Source organism: Ambystoma mexicanum, chromosome 11, assembly GCF_040938575.1.
Source record: "Ambystoma mexicanum isolate Mex_15411 chromosome 11, UKY_AmexF1_1, whole genome shotgun sequence".
Taxonomy (NCBI): domain Eukaryota; kingdom Metazoa; phylum Chordata; class Amphibia; order Caudata; family Ambystomatidae; genus Ambystoma; species Ambystoma mexicanum.
Window position 1 is genome coordinate 673,544,288 of NC_090934.1, and position 21,192 is coordinate 673,565,479.

The following is a 21,192-nucleotide window of genomic DNA, read 5'->3' on the forward strand; positions in this document are numbered from 1 at the left end:
AATACCTCGCCAATCATTCAACCCTTTCTCCACCTCTCGAGTGCCCTCCTCTCCTTTGCTTCCCCAGTCATCCTAATTCCTTTGCTAGCCCCGCACACTAAATGTCTCCAAAGGGAGAGTCCCATTGGTACAGCACTCCGTTTCTTCCTTGCTTGGTTTGTGCTTTATAAATCACTTACATAAATGCATACAAGGAGGTTGGCGGTAGAATGTCACATCAAATAGAAGGGGCATCGCCCACAGGTAAATAAGTTGTACGACGGTTAGAGGGGAGTTAACATCAAGAGAGTGTGCAGAGGTAGAAGGAGTGCCCTCTAAGAGACTGCAGCACTGGGAGAGGGAAAGTTTGAAGGCCGTAAACAACAGTCGCCAGGGGGGAAGATCTAGGAGGGGGGGAATACATGTATGAGCTCTGTGGATGTGAGAGCAGAGCATTCATCCCCTAAATAGAAAAACTAAGGTGGCTCCGGCAGACCAACCTGGTCAAGGGCAAAATCTAAAACAAGTGGAAGCAGGTACGAGATGGTGCAATCTCACAGAGGGTCAGGGGGTATATCGTAGGTGGAGACCAGAACATTCTGGCAGGGAGCAGACCAGTGGATGGAGACCTTCCTGAGACGTGCTTCTTCAGGTGTTCCACCAGCATTAGACCTGTTGCCATGGATGCCTAGGCCAATGTAGTCTACTGAGAAGTGTTTGGAAAACCCACGAAACGTGCAATCTTACGGAAATGATCATGGTCATCTTCTGGATGGCCACACACGACCAGGACAAGGACAATCCCTAGAACTTTGTGAGAGACTAGTACGTTTTAGCTTTCATTAAAAAACTAATACCCAAAGTACACCAATAACATTCCTTTGGTTATTAAAGCATTGTTCACCCATCTCCTTTACTTCAAGAGAACTCTGGAATTGGCCCCAGCAGCATTCAGCTAAGTTGTGTGATTTTGTTTTTTCCTGTATGAACACACATCCTACACTTAGTTACTCCCTTATGCTGGCCATTCCTGAACTATGTTACTCCCTGTATGATGCTATGTATAATTCTTTTTTTTCTAGTCTCCACGTCTTGGTACTGGTTTTCTCCACATAAGCAACACAAATTAAATTCCATAGACATCAAGGAATGACAGATGGCATACCTCTTTTTCCTCAAGTTCTTTGCGTAGCTGCTCTCCCCTTCTTCTGCGTTCCTCAAGCTCTTTATTAGATTCATCCAGAAGTTTCTCTTGCTCCTCTGCTTTTGCTAGCAAGTCCACACCCCCCACAATGACTTTCTTCTCCAGTGCAGACAGCTTTTCCAAGAGAGATTGATGATCTTGTCTTTTAAAAGAAATTAAAACACAAAATTGGTCTTAAGAAAACAAAAAGTTATCTTTACACATGTTATTAAAATGTAAAGTAAACCAAGTATGGTTTAACTAATTGCATCTCAAAATAAAATTCATAGATAGAACCGTTCAACAGCCCCTGAAAGACAAGATAGATCTCATTGATGACAGAACAACCAAATTATCACAACAGAGAGCTAGGGCTGATAGTGTTTATACTTTCAACAATGGACCGATTTCTCCAAATTCGAGCAGGAGTGTCGATGAGCCAAAGTCCTCTCCCAAACAAGTTTCCAGTAGTTCAGGGTGTTTAAGGTGTACGGGGTGCTGTGCAATGGAAGATGAGTTGATGGTGATGAGGGAGGCAACACTTTGTGACAAATGCTTGGAAGACAAGTTATCTACAAACAAAAGGCAGACCATGCGGAATGCACACTTAAATGAAACACACTGTTATTTATTAATGAACTCACTTCTGCTAGATTTCCAAACAAAATCAATGTGCTTCTTTAATTTTTTAATCCTTTTGTTTCTGTCATGTGCTCACCTTCAACTTCTTAATTGTGAGCCATAGTTGAATTATCTTTACCAATTATCAGAAGTAGTACTGGTTATTGTGGTAACTGTACTAGAAATAGGATGACAATTAGTAAAATATTAGTTGTCACAGGCTTGCTAGCTGTAATGTTTAATTTAGTACTATTGTTAGTAAGAGTCGTAGCACTAAAATTACTAATATTATAGATAGGTAGACGTGCTAACAGTACCAGTAGAAGTAGCAGTACCAGTAGTAACATCAGCAGTTGTAGCATTAGCGATAGTCATGGAAGTACTAGCAGTGGTACTAATAATTGGATTACCAATTACAGAAATGTACCTGTAAATCACTAGAGGTAGAACTGGTAATATCAGTCTCTGTTGTAGCAACAGCAATACTAAAACTACTAATAATAGTAGTACCAGTAATATGTGTAGAACTACTGGCATTACTACCAATAGTACCACCACCTGTAGAAGTTCTAGTAATCATGGTAGCAAAACCACTAGTAGTAGTATATATCAGACTAATAGTAAGTAGTAATATGGGGAGAGAAACCATCTACACAGAGACACACATATATAAATATATATACACATGTGACAAACATTACTTACCCAGTAACTGTCTTTCTGTGGTGTGTATCGGCTTGGAATCACATGCTTTGCATAGGCCGTCATCTAGTGATTTGTGCAGAGAATTACATGTTGTCTTTATTTTGAAATTTGAAAAGGGGGCATCGACAGGGTTGTTCCTGTCACACTATCCCCATTCTACACGTACAGGGGATGTGGCAAGAGGGGACATGAACAACTCTCAGCGGGTGGGGAGGTGGCCGAACAGGGGAAAATCCAGAGCTACCGAGGTGAAAGGTAGTAGTTGAGAGGGTCAACAATTCCTGCCCTTCCGTGTTCTATGATCAGTCCACTTTTGTCTCAAACCACACCTCCTCCACAAGTGTCAGTATTTCTCGGTTCATTCTGGTGACCAATCAGCAGAGCAAGAAACCACCCAGAAACAGCGAAGGACAGCCTGTGTCCAGCCCTGCACAACCGCTGTGGAAAGACTGAGACCCAACCCCAGCCAGCTACTCTGCAGTCTCCCGCAAACAGGCACTGGCAGAGAAAGACCAGTGGGAGGAGGGATGTGAAGCAACAACCACACGTAGACACTGCGTGGAGATGCAGAGTGACCACGTTGAGTATGCATTGCCACCACAGAGTGGCCTAGACGACCAGGCATCAACACCACCTCAACCATGGGACTTGCCTTAGGGGTGCCAGAAACACGGCCACATAACATGAACGAGGACTTTCAACTCTACAGGTTGTCATTACTGTTAAGAGATGGAGCAGTCCAGAGAAAGTGGGTAGGGCTTAGCCCAATATTTATAGCTTTACGTGAATCACAACGTCCCTGGTGGGGAAGAAAGGGCCAGGTTGGCCAGGAACAAGAGGATAAAAGAGAAAGGAGGAGGGGTGATAAAAGGAGACCACAGTAAGTAGGACGTGTGGGTTGTGAGGGTGAGAAGAGGAGAAGGTGGATGATCAAGTAACCGGCAGGAGGAGTAAGGAGCAGCGGACTGTGGAGGTGATTTCAGTACAAGGTGAGGTATTGCTAGTGAGTGACAGTGGTACTGCGCTGTGAGTGTGCGTGGAAGTGTGGCAAGTGTGATTAGGAGAAGGAGAGTAGAAATGTGAAGTGAGTTCGGGAAAGAGGGTGTCTAAGTAGTGTAGTGGGAGGAGTAGTAGTGTGGGAGGAGGGAGTTGTACTAGTGTGAAGGAGGGAATTGTAGTAGATTCAAGGAGGGAGTGGTAGTCGTCGCATAAATGGTGGAGTAGTAGTGTGGCTGCAACTCCTTGCAGAGGTCAGATGACTCACAAGAATGAACCAGGGGTGAGCTATGGGCTAATCACATCACCATTGACCCCAGAACAGCCTTTCAATCCTCAGAAGCGGCTTCCACTGGGAAGAAGCCCGATCTCAGCCAAACCCCACCAGAGGCACTCATTCCAGATGCCTTAGGCTGCTTGGAGAGGTCAAGTGACCCAAAACAACAAAGCAGGATGATCTATGGGTGACCCCTAACAGGCTCTGTTAAGAAATTCACTTAGGGCTGTCCTGCCCGAGGCTTCCAGTTAAGGAGAGAAGGTAAAGAGCATCATTTATGTAGATCTCCAATGCTGAATAGCCTAGCTTGCCACTAACCCAAGGTTGTGTGTTTGTTTTCTCCTTTGTATTAACCTGTACCATAACTCCTAATCCTATGCTCCTCTCCCCCCACAATTACCACTATGTCCCTCCCTCACTGCCTACCAATGCCTGAACACAACAATCGTCTTAAAAAAAATACCTGTAGGAAACAAAGAAAATATGTCCTTCAATGAACCCAGACACCACTTACTCTGATAGCTACTATACCAAATTATCCAAAGAAAAAGTAACAGACATCATACTATTCTCCTATCACATGTGCAAGTGGGAAAGGTTGTGGTGCCATTCTGAACAACTGCTCTATTGCCAAAAAGTAATCAATGACCATCCTTAAAGGACATATTAAACCAAAGCTAATAATAACATCCACTTCTATGCAACTGGATTGGATCTATGCAAGACAAACCAACCGATGCTAAGAAAGTTTGCCACCAAAATTCCAACTATATTATACTGTCCCAATCTACCCAATACCACACTTGCCAACTAAAAAAAAAAAAAAAAAGATTCTGGCCCCTCCACCAGCACTCTAAATCAGCCCAAGCGAAAAATACTCAGACAAGACACAAACCTAACAAAACTCACACTCTACCTAACCAGTACCAATCTCATGCCTCACCCATTTGTCACTCATCACCAAGAACTAGAATATACAACTCCACAACACAAACCACACACCACCCCAAACACTCTACTACATATTACCACACCTTTTATCAGCCATTTCAAATCTACACAGCAGCCCCACCACCCAGCACACATCGCGCGCACACACACACTCCACAAACCACTTTAAAGACAGACAGCCATTCCAAATCAACAATAACTACATCGATCAACAACACAACTCTCCACTCATCACTACAACATTCTTATTCTACATACACTACACTGCATAGCATTTCGGTGCTGGACTGCTCAAAATGGTTATTCCTCCTTTGTGAAAGGTACAGTGAGCTAAAACATGTGGCTGCGACTCTGAGTGGGAACAGGGTGTGTACCTTTACTCTTTTGAAGTAACCACAAAGTTTCAAAAGAAACAGGCCAACCGGGATGTTTGGCCTGTTCTCTTGAGTTGTTTAAAGACGACGAGACATGTGTTGCCTAATTTTAGCAATCACGGAATGAATTAAACATTTGGTATATATTACCATAATCTCAAAACAAAACTTTTATACAATTTGTAAAGAAATAAGATGTACGAGCAGTACATAAACTATATTTTACTGCTTTGTGAAGTGAGTGGCTAGAATATGTAGGTACAGAAAATACAATAACATAAATCTGTTCTGAATGACTGTTTACATTCGAGAAAGGGACATTCAACACATTGTGAGGGCAAATTGAGAACAATTAACATGTGAAAACAAATTAATAACAATTAGCATCTGCAAACAACATAATGCAAGATAATTAAGTCCAATATCTCTAGAGGAGTAGTGCTTCAAAGTTTGTCCGCAAGTAGGGAACAAGTTATAGATGCATATATACTTTTACTAGTGCTTTGAATGCATCATAAGTTCCCATATTTAGTGTTCGAAAATTATTTAGTTAAGAATTATTTCCTTATTGAAAAGTCAATGAATGATGCAGGGTCTTTTGACACAAGATATCCGATCATTAGCCCCTGCGACTCTGAGTGGGTACATTCCCATAGAACAGGTTATCATGCCGTGTTCTTTCTTGCAGAGGGGCGCCCTGACCTCTTTTTGTTCCATGCCAAATTCACATTGGTTCAATCAATGCTAGATCAGCAATGTAAAATGCACATCACATCTCAGTTTTTACAGAAGACTTTAATTTAGACGTATTGGCCATCACAGGAACATGGTTTACAGACAATTACATTACAACTCTTGACAGTCTTCTTTCCAATGACTTCAATATCAAAACACACAACAGGAAATATAAAAAATACAGATGCACAGCACTCCTTTACCACAAAACATACTCTAAACTTACTGTCACCACCATCCCAACAACCACCTTTGAGAGCCACATAATCAAACGCATCATCAACCCCAACACTGCCCTAACATTTGTTGTTACATACAGACCTCCTGGCCACAACCCACACTTCCAGAATTAAAGGGACTGTCATGCTCCTTCCAAAACAGCTTATCTGCCCATAATATGAACCTCCTCTCTCAAGGCCCTACAGAGCAGAAAGGGCACTCAATTTCCAGTATCATATTTTCAAATCTCCCCTTCTCCTGAAAGCAACGTCTATTGCACTAGCTTTGACTGACCATTACCTTCCTCACTACCAACTCGCACAAAACAAAAAACACAAATGTTCCTCTGCATCAATGAAAATCTTCACCCCCCCCGAATTCAGAAAACCTTCAACAACTAATCACTCTCCAACTTCATACAGTCCCTCAGCACACCCACAGACATCTTGCAAAACACTTAGCATGAACGTACCATCACACTTGACACCCTTGCTCCGATGAGAACACATCGACCCAAACCACCAGATAAAAGATCCGACAAATGGTTTGACTGATCTAAACCTTCATAAACGTGCACTTAGAAAAACAGAATGCAAATGGAGAAAAAAACAAATCAGGAAAGCACAAACTTGATTTCAAAAGCCTCTCCAGAGTATATAGCTTGATGATCAAGAGAAAACAATGGCCTACCAATCCACTATCACCAGAACTCAATTCCAAACAGCTCAACATCAACATATACTGAAACCTTGAACAACCTCCCCATTCCTACTCAAGACTGGGCTGACAATGTAGCGTTAGCTTTCGAAAGAAAGATTTAAAAAAATCCAGAATACTATGCATAATTTCAACCTTTACAACCTTATGGCAACCCCAAAGCTCAACCCCTGAATCAGTCCACCTGCATCCAAAGCCTTCACCCCTACTTCATCTCCAGTCTCCACAATCAAAGAAAGTAGATCCATAATTACCCCCCACGCATCTCATCTCTGCAATGCCGGTCTCATTCTCAAGTGCATCTGACCTCACAGAGCTTAAAAGAAAACAATAGTTAGACCACTATGGCAAAAGACTAATCTTGATGAAAAGAACCCATACAAGTATAGACCAACCTCGACTCTGACATTCACAGCAAAAATCATGGACAAGCTAGCAAGCAACCAACTCTCAGAAGCGCACAATCTCCTCCACAGCAATCAATCCAGTTTCAGACACCACTGAAGCACTTAAACAGCACTTCCATACATTTCAAAAAATTCAAACTCACAATTCAAGGATGCACAGAGGCCCAAAACTGGCCTTCTCCATTTCACCAAACATTGAATCCAACAGCTCCATTGGCCAATGCCTTTGAGCCGTACGAAAATGGATGTCCTAAAACGTATGCATCAACCCCATCAAGGCAGAGGTCATAGCCTCTGACACCCAACACATTCACCACCTTCCTTTTATATGGCCCACTGACCTAGGAAGCCCCTCCCCCTCTTCACCAACCTCATACCAGTGTTCCCTGTAAGGTGTGGCATGAACGCTTTCCCACCGAACATTGCCCAGCTGCGCATTGCAGATTCCATGGGGCTCACAGACAGGCCAAAAAAAATAAAAATAATGCAGGGCAGTCTTTGTATGCATGTCTTCTCCGCATTCTGCAGTCAGTGTGCTCCACTCCAGATTCATTTTCACCACCGCTCCCTGCTCAGGCTGTGTCCAGGAGTCGAATAATTGAAATCCAACAAGTTAAATGTGTTAGACAAATGTGTATTTCCCTCTTGAATGGTTTGTCGGTGCCCCCATTGTGTACATTGTATCCCAGGAATTTCTAAAATTGTTTAACAGGTGACACTACTGTCCACGCTCAGTCCAAGGTGCATAACGCCCTTTCGTTATGTATTTACACAGCACATTCAGGTTGTATGAGAATGTAATCTTTTTCCAGCATGATTTTCTTTAGGTTGTTCGATACAACACACGTCTTATAGGGATTACACCACATTAGGGAAAGCATAATGTAGTAATCACCACTGAAGGCATTTCTAGCAATTAAAAAGATGCTGCAGATCTTTAAAATCATCAGCCTGAGAACTTGTTCAGTTTAATTCCTCTGGCTATAGGTGGTAATTTTAAGACTACGCCCACTGTTTCCCTCGTCTAGATGTCATAATATTGCTATTTTTAGCGCCAAGACAAGGGAGCAACAGGCAGTAAGTAGACAGGTTGTACAAACGCAAAGTACGGTGGGGTGGGAGGAGGAGGAAGGTTTTAAATATTCAAAATAGGCTTCAGTACTGAAAAAAACAGCAGTCGTTAAGGTATCTAATACAGAAAGACAGAGTACAGAAAAAGACAAATGGAAAAGGTAGGACACAGAAAAAAGAATCAAGGTGCCAGGAAAGGAAGGGTGACAGACAGAATAAACTGGGATTCCGGGGGGGAGGGGGGGGGGAAAGAGAGAGAGAGAGAGAGAGAGAGAGAGAGAGAGAGAGAGAGAGAGAGAGAGAGAGAGAGAGAGAGAGAGAGAGAGAGAGAGAGAGAGAGAGAGAGAGAGAGAGAGAGAGAGAGAACACAGGAAGCCCAGGGGGCACAGAGAAAAACACTGGGGCACTGAGAGAGCCAGAGAGCGAGAAAGAGTGCGATGGAGAGGGAGAGAGAGACTTGGTGGGTAAAGAAAGAAAGAAGAGGCATGGACACAAATAAGCAGTTCCCTAGAGTGAGACACAGGCACCGAGATTGGAAGGGTCGCAGAGGGGCACACAAGACGTAGGAAAGTTCCAGTGAGAATGGGGATGTAGTAGAGCCAGGACACAGAGGAAAAGACAGGTGGCTGCAGAGAAGATAGTAATCTAAGCAGACTGCAAAAGAGCCAAAGAGTGGCAGGAGAGGTGGGTGTAGTGATAGATACTGGGAAAGAGAAGAGGGGTAGATAACCAGAGAGGAAATAAAACAGAAACACCGAAAAGAGGAAGACTGAAAGTCACAGAGAGAGACAAAGAACACAGAGATGGGTAACATGGGTTCACAGACAGTGTGAATAGAGATATGCTACTGGAGAGAAATTGGCAGAGACTGGGACACAGAGAGCTGGGACATAAACTAGAAGGCATGTTTAATCAAATTCTTTGTTAGTGTTCCCAGCAGTTTGTTTCACTATTTTCTGGATGCAATGGGCTTATCACTGGGAGCAGAATTTGGGTCACCATATTCTGTAATGCAGGAATGCTGACAAAACCATTGTTTTAGAACACCAGTGCTGATGGGAACCATCTTCTAGCACATTCATTTTTATTCACATATGCTATTGTACGATTGTATGTCCTTTTTTGTTTTCTGCTAAGGATGCATAATGAAAACCTTTTTTCATATACATGATGTCATGTCCAATGTTTGTGCACCTGGTGGGTTTAATTGTTTTGATGATCATGACCTTTTGTGTGCATAACATATTTTGGTGTGCCACTGGCTTGTATTTGGTGTTCTACAAACAACCAGCATGCATTAAACCCATTGTTTACACTGAGCAATATTTGCATCTAAAGGAACATTTTGTGGCAAAAAACACAAGAGTCAAATCTGTCTCTTGCATTGCCCCCACTCTATTGTACAAACTACCAGACTGCATCTCACAAAAACCCAAATTCAACACCTTCCAAAACTGTCCAAAGACTAGTATGCTGCCAACCTACAATCACAAACGTAAAGCACACACTACTTCAGGCTTCATGTACCTAACACTTCACCCGTGTGACTCCACTCCCACCTTCATCTGGATAATCCCCCTTTTCAAATGCATAAGCAATTTGACAGCCCAAACGCCCCTGCCCACTTAACCTTGATTAACACTTTCCGACCACCCCTTCTCTCCCTTCTTCCATCTCCCTTTTACCACAATAGCAATTACCGGAAAAGCACTTTCAGACACAATAGCAAGTTTACCTCTTCAGTAAACTGCACTTTAATTCCAATCCTACCCTCACTTTGTCGCTCCTCTTCCTGCCCACCCACTAGACCCTGCCTCCTTAGTATCCCCTTAGCAATTCTGGAATGTACTCTCTTGTGCCTTTAAAGTATTTGCTTACTTAATGAGACAGGCATGGTATTAAGAGAGACACAGACTCAAAGATGTTAGTTTCAAAACCTTTATTTACTAACGTTCCTGGTTGGTGTAATGCCTAGCTGGCCCTGACTCTAAAGGGATGGTTCCCTTAACTGATGTTTCTAAGGGCCGTCGATGTCAAAGAATCCAAAACAATAATCCATATGTGCCTAAACCTATGCTTGCCCTCACTCTTTACAAAAATGTGTTGGGAAGTCTTCAAAAATGAAAAAATATAGTTCAAAAGAAAAGTGACTTTCTCATCAGGTGCAGGGTGGTCAGCTTCACAAAAATGAGTTCAATCAACAAAGGGCTCTTCATCAGACTTTCTACATAGTTCTTGTCACATTCTTACACTTTCAAAAGTTCCTTGGGATTCCATTCCCCATGCAAGTCCAAAATACAATCAAAAATAAGTATACACAGTTCCTTTCCAAGCTCCTCGTGCTTCCCTTCCCCAAGCTTTAACTCCTTTAGCATCAAAATCAATAAGTATTTAACTTCGTTAGGCCACTCAGCATTCCCTTCCCCAAGTTTCAATTTCTTCAGTGTCATAAAATAACAGGTATTCCACTTTGTTAGGCCTCTCAGGTTTTCTCTTCCCCAAGCTTAGCCCCTCTTGGATTCAACCACAAGTGCAGTTTGTCAGGATGTACCTTTGCTTTATTGTCAGTTCTTTCATACACACTTCAAGTGTGGGTACAATCGAGACTTTCGAAACCGCTGGATTCTGGGCTTTTCCTAGGTGTGACCACTCTGATCTGTATTCCCTCTCTTTATTCCTTGCTCTTTCCTTTTGACCTCTCACCTTCAGGTGCCTCCGGGACCCTTTTCTTGCTTTCCTTTGTTTCTTTTAATTTCTTGCTTTGCTTTGTTCTATCTGTATTATGCCTCTTCCACACTTTCCTTTCTTTAACATGCACACTTGCACCTGATTATTTTCTTCCTGTGTCTCTGCACACTTTTACACACTTTAAAAGTCTTTACTTTCCTTCTGCGTCGGTAGCGCCTTTTTTCTTCTTTCTGCTTTCTTTAAACAGCTTTCTTAAGCTTCCTCTTCCTTTCCGCTCTGTGCCACTTTAGAACCTCTCTCTTTTCTGTGCCTCTTTACAAACTGTCATTCTCCCGCTCCGCTCCAATCAACCGCACACTCCCGAGTTTCTCTCTCACCAACATGAAACTTACCGGGCAGCGTTGTGTTGGTGAGCGGTCTCTCTGTATACACAGAGTCAGAGTCTCACTAGCTGTCCCTCAGACACCCTTAGAATGAACAAGTATTAAGTCGGACACCAACAGCAGGATACAGGCTGCCTTGCTCCAGTTCCTTGGAGGCACAGCTCCCTAGCCACGCTTCAGCCCCTGACAAACACTGGGCCAGCATCTCAGCACGTCGTTCTCCTCCAGGCTACATGTCATGCTGCTCTCTGCTCCTTGGCCTCTCTGGTCCGGACAACATCCGCAGCTCGCACTCTCCTCTGTGAAAAACCACACCTTTTATAGTTGAACAAACAGTCAAGTGGAGTCAGGTGTGAATGGTCATTATAAAATGCCTGACACTGCCTGACTATTAGTGGGACAACTTGTGTTCTTTCTATAGCAGGTTATCTTACTTTCCCAATGTTTATTCTATGGGTAATCTTCACTGATCCTAGTTGCATCCTCGTCTCAGTGTTTGCTGGAAATCGGGAGGGGAAGATCGGGTGAGATTGAAAATACCCCATGAAGGGTGAGGGAGTGTGGGTTGGGGTATTGATGGGAATGGAAGAATACCATGTCTCAGCCTTGGGTATCCTACTCCCAATCCCTTGTGACCCTCCACTCACATGATCCTCCCTTGCTTGTCCACCCCCAGGGTCAGGATCCAAAAGCGATGGCCCTTCCCTGGCAGACCTGAATGGAAGATCTCGAAGGAGTAGGTGGGGGAATACCGTCAGGTTTCTCACATAACCCTAAGTAAATGTCAATGGTCTGCACACGCTTTTACATCCAGGCTGTGACCAGATGAATTTAGTGCCTTGAAGCACTCATGTGATCTGGCACCTGTATATAAAACACCAATAAAATAAATAATGTGAAAGGAGTAGTAGTAATGGGAGGATAGGTGAGTAGGCAGGAGGAGTGGAGTGCAGGCAGGCAGAACTAGTGAAAAGGGAGAAGTAACATCAAAGGGTGGAGTCAAAGACTAGAAGGTAGGAGCAGCATCGTAGGACAGAGGAAGGACAGAGTGGAGGCAGGTGAACATGGAGAACGAGTGTAGCAGAGAGGCGAAGAGAGGGAGAGGAGAATGGGAGCATGAGAGGAAAAGATCCAATCAAGCTTGCAAGGCACACATTCCTATATCCCTTTAGAACTGGTCTGTTTGGGGGCGTGGCCTGGAGCGCCAGCGATGCGGCTGCTCCTGTGATGGCCTCCGTCCGGGACCCGCGGCATCTAAGGATAACTTAACCTAAGAGGATCGGACTGCAGCGAACCTCGGTCCATAGGCAATGCGAACCTCTGAGGCGTCGGCTGCTGCCTAGGGGGGCTTCATTACCACCCCAGGTGACTTGATCCGGCCCGATTTCTTCCGCGCCCCCCGCCTTCTGGTGGCGATTCCAAGATGGCAGGCGAGGAGGGCTGATCCCACCGATCGTGGAACAAGGTGAAGTGAGCCTCCGCTCGGGTGCCCTGGAGTTGGTATGGGCTTGCAGCACCCGGAGCGGATGAGTGGCAAACCTCCCTGAGGCGGGTCGAGCGGAGGCCTCGAGACAGAGCAGCAGAGGCCCCCTGTCCCCCTCCCCCCTTATCCGCAGTGTAGCCTGCCGCACGATGGAGGAGAGCCTGTGACCTGGGGGAGACAGACCTACGGGATAACCAACGATCTCGGCTCCTGCTGCGTGGACCATGCGGGGGCCCCCTCCCCCCCGAGACGGCGGCTGGAGCGGGGACGCCGGTGGTCCGCTGCAACGCGATCCCCTACGACATCCCGCCTGGAGGCCTACAAGGTGAGAGCATGGCGGAGTCCCCGTGGAGCTGTTGAGGGACAGACGCTCCCTGAAGCGAAGGGCGGCCGACTGCTGTGCTGGAGCTGCATTACTGAGGCCTCCCAACACGCCCTCACTGGTCTCTGAGCGGCCTCAGGCCAGTCAACAGCGGCGGCACTGTCGGCACCTCCTCTGGGGACCCCGCGGGGGCCGCTACCTGCCCCGCTCTGCCTCGCCACCCCACGCCAGAGTGCCGGCGCTGGCGTTGCTGTGATTCCGGAATCTCCTCAGCCTCGCTGGCCCCTACTCCATCTGGCGGCCCGGCTCCTTCCACGGGCGCCCCTGCCCACTCTCCCTCAGCCAGCCTTCCCGGAGCCAGGCCCAACGCTATTCCTGGAGGACCGACGTGAGAGTGTCCGACGGACGGCTTCTTCCCAGCACCTGAGGCCTACCCGGTGGCGGAGTCCGGGATCCTCTGGGCCCCGGTGAGGTAGGAGCATGACTGGGGCCTGAGGGGGTGTTGGCCGGCCGTCTGCGGCTGCTCAGAGGACCTTTTCATTTCGCGACCTGAGACCCAGCTCCGGAGGCCCCCTGCCTGGTGCCACCCACCCACCCTCCTTCAGTGCACCACACTGGCAGCATCTCTACTCTGGCCCCTTTCTAACGCTGCGGAGGCCCGGCCTTGTGATCCTCATTGCGTCTAGCTGGCTGACTGTTCACTTGGGTCGCCCCTGCCCATAATCCGCATTTACCCCCCCTGATATCCCGGCCCCCTGCCCTTCTGGCTAGTTCCCCCTCGCCATGCCTGGTCGCTGTTGGTCTCGAAAGAGGGTTGATCTCCCCCTCTCTCCCCTTCCCCGCGTGGCAAACCCGGGGAGTGGTGCAGTGGATTCTCCGGGGGTCTTCCCTTCCAGGCAGCCGGAGAGCTCTGGAACAAGCTATCTCCCCCTGCACTCTGGTGGATCTCCACCCCCTCCGTCCCCCGCTAAATAAGGGGACCTCTGGAGGCTGACAGCCCATCTCAACCTAAGCATTGCAGTCACAGCAGTCCAGAACCCCTAATCTCGGCAGGATGTCGAAGCCAACGAAAACAGCCAAATCTTCGGACATCACCACTATGCTGATAGCAGCGGACAGGACAAAGAAGTCGGACCCTCCCCCTAAATTAACCCCACAAAAATCCCCAAAGGAGCAAGGAAAATTAGCCACTAAGGGACACATCCAGGCCTTTATGCAGGACATCAAGGCGGAGTTCCGATCATGCATGGCAGAGCTTACCACGCGGATGGAACAGACCGAACAACGACTTACTGAAGCGGAACAGAGGCTGGGTGAAGTGGAGGACCTGACCCAGAGTCATGACACCACAATCCTAGACATGAGACGCGAGATCCAGGCGTTGCAGAGCAGGAGTGAAGTGCTGGAGTTTAAGCAGGAGGGCCTAGAAAATAGGACGCAACAAAATAACTTGCGCATCCGAGGGGTCCCGTAGACCATCCCAGACAAAGAGCTGCCAGAATACATCGGCAATTTCTTCCAAGCGCTCCTCCCGAATATGGATAAAGCCCAACTTATCCTGGACCGCACTCACAGGTTGCGCCTGAGACGGGGGGTGGATTCGGATGCCCCCCCAGATGTAATTACCAGGGTTCATTTCTACGCTACTAAAGAGGCCACCTCGGCTATAAACCGCACCAAAGACTAACTTTCGTTCATGAGCACTCAACTGCAGATATTCCAAGACCTCTCGTTGACAACCCTACAAAAAAGAAGGGCCCTTAAACCCCTGACTCTATTCCTACAGAACCAGCAGATACGCTACAGATGGCTGTTCCCCTCCAGTCTTCAATTCATGTTTCAGGGAACCCAGTGCAGAATCAGCCACCTAGAGGACGCAGAGTCCATCCTGCACCCGCACTCGCCGGAGGCCTCGCCCGCTCATAGTCTTCAGCACTCGCCAAGGGAGTCAGAGCAGCTACCCCAGACAAAGCAGCAGCAACCCTGGTCGAAGGCACAGAGACGCCGAAAGATAAAATGATACTGCCTGAGCCGACGGTCGTGCGTTGACCGATCCTAGGATGGAAGTAGGAACCAGTAAAGCCGCGGGTCCCGCGCGGCCATTCCCCACTCCAAGGAGTATGTCACCAACTCACCCTTGGAGCCTAACCCAACGATGTGGTTGGATCCTAGCCCCATTGGCTGGGAGAACATTTACGGCCCAGTTGGCCGTGGGAAGGCTCGCTTTGGAAATGCCGGCCCCCCACTCATTTAAACGTTTACCCTCCCGTTGGAGGATACAGAAAACCCAGCAGCAGGAAAACCACGTTGAATTTGAGTCACGAGATGAAGACTGAGCACCCCGATCCTCCCCGCTATGAGCAGAGCCCCATTCCAGAGGACGCCCAGGGAACTCCTCCTCCACACCAGAAACTAAAGTTCTTGACACTGAATGTCAGGGGCCTCAACGCCCCGCAGAAGCGGAAAGCGATTCTGAGACGCATCCAGAACGACAAGGCCTCCATTGTCTTCCTCCAGGAGACACATCTGACTCCAGCTGATTTCACTAGGCTCCGGGATCGGCAATTTCCACTGCAGTTCCTGGCGTCGAACGGAAAGAAGAGGGGTGGCACAGCAATCTTGATCGCCAAGGGCCTTAAGCTGCAAATCCTGGACTCCATGCTTTGCCCAGAGGGCCGCTTCATGGCGGTAATATGCCGAATGTTCGGGCCAACTGTACACATTGATCTCGTGTACGCTCCTAATGAAGAGCAAGAGGTATTCTACTCAGCCCTAGAAAGCGCTCTCCTACCATTTGCTGAGGGCCAAACCATCATCGGGGGAGATTTTAACAGAGTGTCTGATCTTTTAGCAGACAGATCACATCCTCCAGCCCGCAGAGACTTTGGCTTGGCGACAGCGCTACTTAAAATATTTCGAACCTTAGACGTGGTGGATACCTGGAGAGTCCTTCATCCTGAGGAGCGAGACTACTCGTGCTATTCTTATGTACATAGAACATACTCGCGCATCGACCTCCTTTTGGCATCTCTGCAGATCCTGGCATTCACAGATGAGGTCCTCATTGGACCTAGAATCCTCTCAGACCACGCCCCCATAACGTTAACGCTCAGAGCCCACGATCCTGACCCGCCCCTGCTATGCAGATGGTCTCTCTATGACCCGATCCTAGAAGATATGGCCACGAGAGACGTGGTGGCTAAAGCAATGAAGCAGTTCTTTGAAGAAAATAAAAATGAAGATACCTCCCCTGCAAACATGTGGGACGCAATGAAGGCTGTGGTGAGAGGGGTGTTAATCTCCCAAGGAGCAGCCTATCACAAACAAAAATAGACCCGCCGCATCCTAGAGGACAAGGAACAGGAGGCGGAGACGGTGTGTAAGGCCAGAAACTGGTCCCCGAGAACCTGCCAAGCCTTGCAGACGGCTTGAAAGAAATTGGAGGCCCACTAAGCGGAGGACACAACCCAGCTTCTAGCCAAAACAAAACGAAGTTACTACGCCAGAGGTAATAAAGCAAACACATTTCTAGTAAAAAAATTGACAAGAGTCAAGAGGAGGAATACCATTATAGGCCTCCGGGACCCCCAGGGTGCAGTCCAGTTCGTTGATCGGGATAAACTAAGAATCGCAGAGGCCCACCTGACCGATACAATGTCGGCAACCCCGAGATCTAGCGGAGAACAGCATTCCTACCTGCAGGAGGCCGCCTTACCCAATATCACAACCCCAAGAAGAGAAGAGCTGGAGGCCCTGATCACCAGTGAGGAGATCGACAAGGCCATTACAAGCTTAAAATCAAGAGCCCCGGGACCAGATGGGTTCGCACCTCGATTTTTCAAACTCTTCCCACCCCAGCTGCTGGCCCCCATGACCACTCTCTTCAATTCCTTCGCCACCTCAGAATCGGTAACCCCGTCGATGCAAGAGTCGATTACAGTTCTAGCGCTGAAATCAGGAAAAGACCCCAGGGATATTGCGGCATATCGACCCATCTCTTTGTTAAACCTGGATGCGAACATTTATTCAAAGGTCTTGGCAAACCGCTTAGCGAAGGTACTCCCGGACATTATAGATCCAGACCAGACAGGATTTATTCTAAACAGGGCCACCACAGACAACACACGTAGGGTCCTCAACCTGGTCGAGATTGCTAGGAGAGACTCACAGAAACTTGCCTTGCTGGCCTTGGATGCGACCAAGGCCTTCGATAAAGTAGATTGGTCGTTCCTTCATCTTACCTTGGAATCATTCCGCTTTGGGCCCTCCTTTTTGAAGCTCGTCTTGGCGAATTATCAAGCTCCGACGACTTTCCTCCGGGTGAACGGCCTACTGACCAGCCCGATCTCCTTAACATGCGGCACCAGACAGGGGTGTCCCCTCTCTCCCCTCCTTTTTGCCATGGTAATGGAACCCCTGGCCCAGCGGATTCGCCTCAGCGCTAGAATCAAAGGCCTCCAAGTGGGCCCCACCCAGCATAAGATTGCGCTTTACGCTGATGATGTGATGCTGACCATAACAGACACTTACCAGTCCCTGAGCGCTGCCCTAGTAGAAATCCATAGATTCGGAAAGGTCTCGGGATTTGCCATCAATTTCGCGAAATCTACAGCCTTGGGGATAGGCTTAGACCAGAGAGACAAGGAGTTCTTCAGATCTCAGTGCGCGATCCCACTAAGCGAAAAGTCTATCCCCTACCTCGGGGTCCAGATCCCCGCTTGTCCTGAAGACACCTACCGGATAAACTTCCCGACTTTACTTAAGGCCTTAGAAAAAGACCTGGACAGCTGGCTCTCGCAGGAAATATCGCTAATAGGTCGCAGTACGGCCTGTAAAATGAACTTACTACCACAATTTCTTTACGCCTGCTCTGCCCTCCCCACCATAGTCCCTCGCCCCCCGCTTCAGCGACTTCAGAGGAAGATATTCAGATTCATATTGAAGGGGAAGAAATCGCACATTCCACGAAAAACCATGTTGTGTGCCCCGAACCAGGGAGGCCTCGGGGTCCCTGACCTCCAAAGATATCAGATGGCAGCGCAGATAGCTCATACTCGAGCCTGGACCATTGCATCTGGGCGTCCCCAAGTGGATGGACATAGAACAATCCCGATTACCGCTCCCCCTTCGCTTTCTCCTACACCTGCCTGCCTCACTGCGGCGGACGTGGCCATCCATCTTATCATCGATCAGACAGACATTAAAGGCATGGGATTGGGCACGCAAATCCAGAGGCATCCCGAGAGACCTGAGCCCGTCCACCCCAGTGTTCCACAACCTGGCCTTCTCACCCGGGACCTGCCCCTCGAACTTTAGAAACTGGATCGCTGGGGGCCTTAGCTCCCCGAGTCAGCAATTTGAAGGAACACAACCGTTGACGTTCACCCAATGTAAAAGCGTCTTTAATCTCTCGGAGTCCGATAGGTTCTCGTATATCCAAATCAGGCACTGGTGCTCACATCCCCAGACTCATTTGGCAGCCACACGGGATCTGGATGCCCTTGAACTAACAAGGGCAGATCCTCCGGCCCGAGGGTGTATTTCAACGCTCTGCAGACTGTCCCAGATGAACCTATTGGCAGCTAGAGCAACGTATATGTCGCAGTGGGAAAGAGATCTAGGACATCCGATCCAAGATCAAGCTTGGGCCGACATCTGGTCACGTACACACTCGTCCTCTTTCTGCATTACCAATCGGGAATGTGCGCATAAACTTCTCTTGAGATGGTATTACCCGCCGCTTCGACTGCACCACTTCAATCGGTCCCGGGACCCGCAATGCTGCGGCTCGCCGGGCTCTTACCTACACATGTGGTGGACTTGCCCGAAAGTGGCAAACTTCTGGTCCCAGTGTATTACCACCATTGCAGACATTACCCAGATCACGCTGCCACTGGAGCCGGAACCACTCCTACAGGGAACCCGATCTCGGGCATCTTTCCGAGATCGGGCTCGCTAGCGGCCCTCATCACGCAACTGCTCCTAGCCACGAAAATCACAATAGCCCGGGTGTAGAAGTCCCCGGAGGGCCCCTTGAAGGTGATGTTGTCATTGCAGAAATAATCATGACGGCAAACAGAGGCCGCCTCCACCGCTTCACAAACATTTTGTCACCTGTGATAGACTATGACCAGCGCTTCCCAGCCCTAACACAAACCACGTTTGGTGACAGATGCCCAGCGAGCAGTAGGCTGAGATCGGACTCAATTAGTAGAGGAGCAGGTCCCGGAAGGTAGCCAGAATTAAGGTGTGGGGGCGGAAACTCGGGGGTGTATGAAGAGGACTTAATGATGTACGATATGCTGAATGGATGTGAGGCGGGGATCGGACTCAATTAGTGAAGGAGCAGGCCTCAGGAGACAGCCAGTATTAAAGTGTGGGGGCGGGTACTTGGGGATTTATGATTATGAGTTAATGCTGTAAATGTGTGCTGAATTGATGCAATACATTGTTTTCCTGTGTGCTAACCAAAATACACAAGTTAAAAAAAAGAACTGGTCTGTTTTTCTTAGTTGCTTGGTTCTGCTGAGGTAGTACGTGCGGCCCTTTGAACGTCCATTGCATGAACGGCTCTTTCCACTCTACTTGGAGGATTCTGGAAGAAAGCTGGTGATTCTATTGACTGACTGACTGACTGACATGGAATTAGAAAATGTATTCCGGTGAAAAACTTGGGAGTATATTTAATACTACTTTCTGCTTACGTACTGTGGCAAAATGTTCAGGGGCTGAAAGTACTTGTTACTCATTTAATCTCCTGAATGAAGTAACTGGAATGAAAAAAGCAACTTTGATAGTCCGTTGTTTAAAAGGTGCTTTATGCATTGATTCAAATAGGGGCCCATTAATATATGCAGGACAGTGGTGATATCACATCCCGGTAGAGGTACACTACTGGTGGGTCCATTACGCACAGGTACTTTCCACTAAGATAATATGTATTGAGAGGTGGTTTATGCTGCCAGTGTAGTTAAGTGCACTTTGACAGACTTATAGACTAAACCAGAGCCCAACAAATAGAAAAGGTAAGTACAAATGTCTGCTGGAGAGCAGTGAACGTAGTTGATTAGCTTTGGGGTACACTACAAAACAAAGTGCTTCCATTTATTGAATTGTTTAGTTTCCTTGCCTCCAATAAAATGTCCATGCATCTTGTTGGCAGATTTAAAATGACCCAACTACGAATTCAGAAACCATGCTGCCAAGTTGGCTTTGTATGGGTTTGCATGTGTTATTTGTTGGCACTGCTGCATGAGCAGGTCTCGTGATGGGATATGTTTTATCGGTCGACATAATGACATGCCCAGTAGATGTGTGTACCACCGCTGTCTCACCAACATTGGTGTGACGAGTATCATTGTAAGGTGTTGCTAAAAACATTTTTGTACTACTTTGCAGATTAATGGTGTTGGAGAAAAGTGTATGAAAATATCCCAGACCAGCTCATCCATAGAGTGTTGCCTAGTGATCCCTGTTGAGAGTACCTGGAAGTAAAGCTTGGACATTTGGAGTTGCCCTTGGTTGCAAAGAGATCCACCATTAGTTGTCCTCATGTTGCAAATATCGGTTTGAGTGTATTTGCGCCAAGTTCCTACTTGTGATCTTTTCCAAGGACCTTGCTTAAGCCGTTCATGAGACGACTGTGCGCCCCATATGTATTGTGCTTGAATTTATAGATCCCTTTTGTGGAACCAGTCACAGTTTTTTTGTGCAAGAAGAGACAGTATTTTGGAGTGTGTTCCGCATAGCTGGATGAAATAAAACAAGGCAGGTCTGTGTTGATGAGCACACGTTTGTTTGCAGGCAAAGCCTGAAAATAATGCAGTTTTAATTGGACAGCTAGTTAGTAATTCTAGCACATTTATCTGCAGCTTTCCTTGGCGATTAATTTGTCGATTTGCTTTGTGGGGCGAGGTCTATACAATGCTCTCCCCATCCCATGAGCGAAGCATCTGAAGTTATGGCTACTTTTAGCATACTTGCATTTGTCCAATATTGTACTACTTTTACCACTTCTTGCGGGATTACCACTAGATCATACCACTCTCCTCTCTACTGAGACCATTGTTTGCGCGTCACAC

General features: G+C 47.2%; 1 protein-coding gene across 1 annotated transcript in view; it reads right to left on the reverse strand.

Moving 5' to 3' along the window:
* KIF3A (kinesin family member 3A) overlaps nt 1-21,192 on the reverse strand; it is a 1,370,456-nt gene that overhangs the window by 218,934 nt on the left and 1,130,330 nt on the right. The window contains exon 11 of the mRNA XM_069623529.1: nt 1,145-1,325. Within this exon, the coding sequence (XP_069479630.1) occupies nt 1,145-1,325 (181 nt within the window). The remainder of the gene's footprint in view (nt 1-1,144; nt 1,326-21,192) is intronic.